We start from the raw sequence: 6,359 nt of genomic DNA, 5'->3' as shown, positions 1-6,359 counted from the left end.
CAATATAAAAAACACTAATTTAACCACTTGAATATAGAAAAAAGCTCATACTGCTGTGTTGTGTCACTCTTTGTACAACAATGAGCGTGGATAAAAGAAAGAAGACCAGAGAATTGTCTGAGCAGGTCAGACACAAAATTATAACAAAGCACAAACAATCTCAAGGCTACAAGTCCATCTCCAGAGACTTGAAAGTTTAAGGCCCATGGAACTGTAGCCAACCTCCCAGGACGTGGCCGCAAAAGAAAACTTGATCGAAGATCACAGAGGAGGATTTCTAGAATGGTGGAGAAAGAACCTCGATCAACTGCTAAACACATTCAAGCTGACCTTCAGGCACAGGGTACAGTGGTTTCAACCCGCACCATCCATCGCCAACTCAATGAAAGAGGGCTATATGGTAGGAGGCCCAGAAGGACCCCATTTCTGAAAGAGAGACACAAGAAAGCTAGACTGGATTTTGCCAGAACACACCTGGACAAGCCAAAGTCCTTCTGGGAGAATGTTCTGTGGACAGATGAGACCAAAGTAGAACTTTTTGGTAGAGCACGTCACCTCTATGTTTACAGAAAACCAGGTGAAGCGTTCAAAGAAAAGAACACCTTCCCCACAGTCAAACATGGAGGTGGTTCACTGATGTTTTGGGGTTGCTTTGCTGCTTCTGGCACTGGGTGCCTTGAATGTGTGCCTGGCATCATGAAATCAGGAGATTATCAGGGCATTTTGCAGCGCAATGTTGAAAGAAGTGTCAGAAAGTTGAGTCTTCATCGAAGGTCATAGGTTTTCCAGCATGACAATGACCCAAAACACACTTCAAAAAGCACCAAGGACTGGATCAAGAAAAAACACTGGACTGTCCTGGAGTGGCCAGCAATGAGTCCAGATCTAAATCCCACTGAAAACCTGTGGAGAGATCTGAAAGTAGCTGTTGGGAGAAGGAACCCTTCCAATGTGCGAGAACTGGAGCAGTTTGCACAAGAAGAGTGGGCCAAATTGCCAGTAGAGAGTTGCCAGAAGCAAATCCATGGTTATAGGAAGCGCTTGACCGAGGTTATTTTGAACAAAGGCTGTGCTACCAAATATTAAGTCTAGGGTGTCAGTAATTTTGTCAGTGCCATTTTTATTCATTTTTGGATTTACAAGGATGTATTAAGTTCTAATTCATAAACAAGAGATTTGTAATATTGACCATGAAATTAAAATAATGCTTGAACCATTTTTTTTTTATCAGTTTCAAGTTTTTTCAGTAATTGCAAGGATGCCTATATTTTTGGCCACAACTGTTTATTATGATAAATCCAAGTCAGCATAAAAAAATACTGAACAAAAGATTGTACGTTTTAAAGCACATATTCAACTGATGTAAAGTTGCACAATGTAAAATAGTTGTTTTTTTTCTCAGAATAAAGTTATATTTATTCAAACACAAGTGTTCCATTTGTTTTTCTGGACCAGGTAGTTACAAATATCTGCATGCTGATTGGACAGCATGCAGTCTTTCTGTGGCTCCATTTTCACTGCCCTGTTGCAACTGTGGTGAAGCTGATCTTCTGCTCAACATGAAAACACTTCATATGTTGAACTGGCATCCCTCTGTTTCAGAATATTATCCCTTTTAATGAAAGGAATCAGGTAGTGTAATCTGCTACCTCTGGCAATAGGTTAAAAATATAAATGTTTCTGCAGTCATTACTGTGAGCTGGTTTTGACCACGCTGTAATAAGAGCCGTATCAGGTTAGACTGGTACCAAATGCAGTACAAATGGCAAAGCTCAGGAGCCAATTAAGCATTGCTAATCAGTCCAATTAGAGGGGAAGAGAGTTCAAATAGGCATGAAATTACATTCACCTTACGTGACCTAATTACACTCCCAGCCTCATCTGACCAGCTGCCAGGCCTACTTGCTAGCTGACTGCTAGATGTATGTGTTGCCAAGTAATAAGTATCATTAGGCTCTGGAGAGAACGCTTTTGGGAGAGAATAATTAAAAATCCAGTGTTTGGGAAAATAAAGTGTCAATGTAAGCTTTAATTATGCCCTTAGACCTCTGCTATTTCCACTGGATGTTGCTATGAGGTATTGACTGGCATTGGACAGTCTGATTTAGTAACCATCAAAATTCCTTTTTTAACTTTAACTTGATCCACACTTAATAGCCCAGTGTGTGTATATGATCTTGAAACTCTTACTGCAATATTGAAGAGTAAATTTTGTGTTTCTGTAGATCTACTTCTACAGATGTAGTAGATGTCTAGTACACAACACATGCAATGTTTTGATCCCCATTACCTAAAATGGGTTTCAAAACCAGTAGTATGAGCACACACATGATAATCATTTGAAAATAATCCTGTGATGATAATGAGATTTATCAAGTCAAACCGAACATACAGTGGGAATCCTTTTTTACACTTTCTCCTAGGCTGAAACATACGCTGCATGCCCTAATCTCTGTTTCCCCATAAGGAGATCTCCATGTATCTGGACTTATTATGATATTTGACACCATCGGAGCAGACGGGTCACTCCTCTGTTGTGACATATGGCTTTTGACGGAGGGTACGGCTTAGCCATCGGTGCTCAGACAAGCCAATCATGTGAGGGGCTGGAAAAACAAGGCTGGAAGACACGGTAGGGCCGGGCAACGTCTGAGACGAGGCCCTCAGACAAGACAAGCAGCAGCTGGCGAACTACATCAATCTGTAATCAATGAACCAACTGGTAGATGGGATTATATGCCTAATTGCACAGCTAACCAGTCCATCCCAAAATGACCAGACAGCATCAGCTTGTGTCCATGACCCAAAAGCAGGGACAGGCATTATTCTAGGCCTCCGGTGGTGATTAATCATTCATAACCTGCCTCTACACCCCAAGCTTTGGGTTTGTCAGTTCACAGTAACACGAGTTACACTTTCTTACTGAAATTTAATATAATAAATCACACCACAAAATACAGCAGAGGGTGGAAAACGAGATAGAGTTCACATTCAGTTATTCAAATAGTATTCTATGCAGGTTTTACACAGATTAACATACAATTTCATGGGATTAGAAAGTGTAACTGAGACATTTGGAGTATATTTGATAGACTATACATTCTGTGTGGCTTTGGGTGCTTTACAACAGCAGAGGGATGGTGTATGTGTATGTACAGTATGTATGCATGTACTGCATGTGTGTGTGTGTGAGTGAGTGTTGGTAATTCATCCTCTTGAATTACTAAATTCAGTGCTAGCAGATGGAAAGGACAGACAGACAAATTATTCTGTCTGTCCCATTTCCTCGGACCATCAGACAGATCAATTATTTATTGTACATGTGGTCCCCAGTACATAAGGGACACTAATGCATACCACATACTGTGATTCATATTCTTACACAGTGCTGATAACCTTAGAGACAGAGGTACTTTTAATCCATGAAGTATATGAAATATTTGGAAATTAGTCTTATTTGACCTGTATGCATTGCTTTCTGAGTCTCAGATGCTGCAGCAATCTGTATGCCATCTTGTCCCATATTGCTGGAAACCCTTAATCCCCTCCAGTGAAACAGCTGATGTGCTGTTAAAATCCCTCGGGTTACAGGCCACACTTACACTTCTGTTGCCTCAGGCTAATCTCAGATTATGGTTATTATCATAAGGAGACCAGTATCATGGGAAGTGAAAGGGGGATTTCCTTAGTGGCTTATGTAATTTATGAAAACTTCCTGTAATCTGTATGTGATCAAGGCTTTTCCAAAGATTTATTTTTTTAGTTTAATTTTTAAATGAGATGTTCACCATTTGAAACATGATACCTACTCTGACAGAATTATTTCTGGCATGAAAGTAGCACAACAATTAACTGACATGTTGCTTATAAAATAGTTACATTTTAGAGGATGTAATTATTTTTTTATTTTTTTATTTGAAAACATTGAGCAAAGAGCAATTATAATACTTGAAGCAATGCAATAAGACAACAATATTTTATCCAAAATGGCTAGAATTTTTTTGAATCCCTTTCTTTGACATAGCATATCAAAGTGACCTGACTGTGATTGAAATAGACTGAAACAAAGTGAAAAAGGAGACTAAAATGCTCTGAAGAGGATTTCCGCAAGAAAGTACAATATCCACACTCTGTGTTGGCAGCAAGTTCTCAATTTTGAACATCTTAAATTGCAAATTTTTCATTAGATTAAAATAATTTAATTAATTTGTGCTGTATTCTTGTTCAATTTGTCCTAATGACTGAAGTCAATTATATTACTTAAATTGTGGGTATTTCATGTAATGAAGCTGCAATTAATTGTTTAACCACTGAAAGTTAACTACCAAGCAGTTACATTTCTAGTGTTTTATTTCAACTTAATTGGAGAGCATAGACAATAGAGGCTCCTTAAAATACATATGCACTGGTGGGATTCTGAGTTAAACTGGGAAATATTACTGGCTTAACCTCATATTAGTTAGTTATATATTGTGAGCAGAGCTGCAACACCATCAGCTGTAGCAAGTTGTGCTACCAGCTACCAGATGGTAGACTTTTGGTGTTTGTAACACATGGCTCTGAGTGAAGCCGTGGCCAGATAGACCAGCCCAGGATAATTGGAATTTCATTAAGGTTTTGTTTGTGTGTGTGTGTGTGTGTGTGTGTGTGTATGCATGTAGTGTGTGTATATATGCCTGCATGTGTGTGTGTGTGTGCCTGCTGAGAGTGGGTGTGGGTGTTTATGAGTCGGCATGGGTGTGTTTCTCTATGAGCAATATTGAGGATGGGGGGTGGGGGGGGGGCAGGGACTCCACCTGCTGCCACCTGTTCATCTGCCATGTCTTATAAAAGCTGCTCCCTCAGTGTCTCCAAGATCACAGACACCTTGGACTCTTCTGGTATTAAGACTATCCACTATCTGGACTTACAAAATATCTGACATTGAACACCGAGGACCAACAGCTTGGACAGCAGCAAGGCTGGTACACAGACCAGATCTCTGAAGAATCCTCAAGCTGAAACTGGCAACCTCTCAGACCTCTCAGACAAATCTATTTACTTGTAGCTGAGTCTTTCTGGCCACCGCTCAGCAGATCAGAGGACATTCACCGGACAAAACATTGACTATTTTCCAAACATGATGTCCCGTCGACCCAGCTGCACCGACTCTGGATCCGAGTCCTCAGAGTCGGACTCCAAGAGCCCAGAGAAATATGAGACCGCCACGCGGCGAAGGATGGCCGCCAACGCCCGCGAGAGGAAGAGGATGCAGGGCTTGAACACAGCCTTTGACCGGCTACGCAAAGTGGTCCCCCAGTGGGGCCAGGATAAGAAGCTGTCCAAGTACGAGACCCTGCAGATGGCCCTCAGCTACATCATGGCCCTCAACCGCATCCTGACGGACGCTAGGAGGCACAACGCTCCTCACAGGCAGTGGCTGGACCTGCAGTTCGACTGCGTGCAGCCTGACAGCTACTCCTGCCTCATGAGGTACAACTCTCCCACTGAGCAGGAGTACATCCACTCAGCGTTCTCCTACCAGTTCGACGGCCATCAGGTCCAGACATGAACTGCTGTGATGTGCTAGACAATCAGTCATGTTGTTGGATGTGACAATGTGAACATTTCTAATGTGCTTGCATAACAACACAGGCATTTCCTCCAGTCTAGGAGTAAGTAAATACGTTTGCATTGCATTTATTTATTGTCACATTTACCTAGTGTTTGTATGACAATCCGAAAGGTTTCTGTTTCAATTTAAAATCTTTTACTTACTTGTTTGTGCTTGTAAACCCAGCAATGTTGGACAGCTTTTGTTCAAGGTATAACAAGTGTGATCGTTGGTTCAATGAAAGAAATCTAGTGTGATTAGTATGACCATTAGATTGTACTAAAAATATAGGCAATGACAATGTACTTTTATCAATTATTTTGATATGGCCCTAAAATGTTGTGCAATTTTCAATGGATACTGAGTAAATCATTGTGGTTTCTCAAAATAGTGGCCTAGTTCCAGTCAATAAGTAACAATATCTATTTTGTTAATGTGTAAATAATGTTCTCTAGGCATGAAATGTAGACTTGCAAGATGTTACTGTTCACATGCAGACCTCTATTTTGTTTGATTATAGTTTTGATCTAAAATAAAAAACTATTTTTTATGAAAAGTTTGTGTTTTTCTTCATTAGTAAATCTGCCTTGTCTATTGAGTATAGCCATAACCCAAAATATGATATTGAGATGTGAGATTTTTTTTTTTCATGAGCTGCAGAAAGACACATGTACTGTTGACTTCTTTCTCTTAAAATTGTGGATTCAAACCTCATTTTGAAATGACCCCTGCCCTGGGGCAAACCCTCATTAACTCTATTGCTGAC

The 6,359-nt window shown here is 40.4% G+C and overlaps 1 protein-coding gene across 1 annotated transcript; it reads left to right on the top strand.

The window, feature by feature from the left end:
- The first annotated feature begins 5,119 nt into the window (after positions 1-5,119).
- On the top strand, positions 5,120-5,551 carry atoh7 (atonal bHLH transcription factor 7). The gene has a single exon (XM_071913322.1). The coding sequence runs from the start codon at positions 5,120-5,122 to the stop codon at positions 5,549-5,551; it is 432 nt and encodes a 143-aa protein (XP_071769423.1).
- Positions 5,552-6,359: the final 808 nt, after the last annotated feature.

This window comes from Centroberyx gerrardi, chromosome 15 (genome assembly GCF_048128805.1).
Source record: "Centroberyx gerrardi isolate f3 chromosome 15, fCenGer3.hap1.cur.20231027, whole genome shotgun sequence".
Lineage (NCBI taxonomy): Eukaryota > Metazoa > Chordata > Actinopteri > Beryciformes > Berycidae > Centroberyx > Centroberyx gerrardi.
Note: the sequence above shows the minus strand (reverse complement) of the source record. Positions and strands in the feature narration are given on the sequence as shown.

Excerpts from the sequence above, each read along its gene's own strand:
- atoh7 (XM_071913322.1), top strand. The coding sequence starts at position 5,120 with ATGATGTCCCGTCGACCCAGCTGCACCGACTCTGGATCCGAGTCCTCA.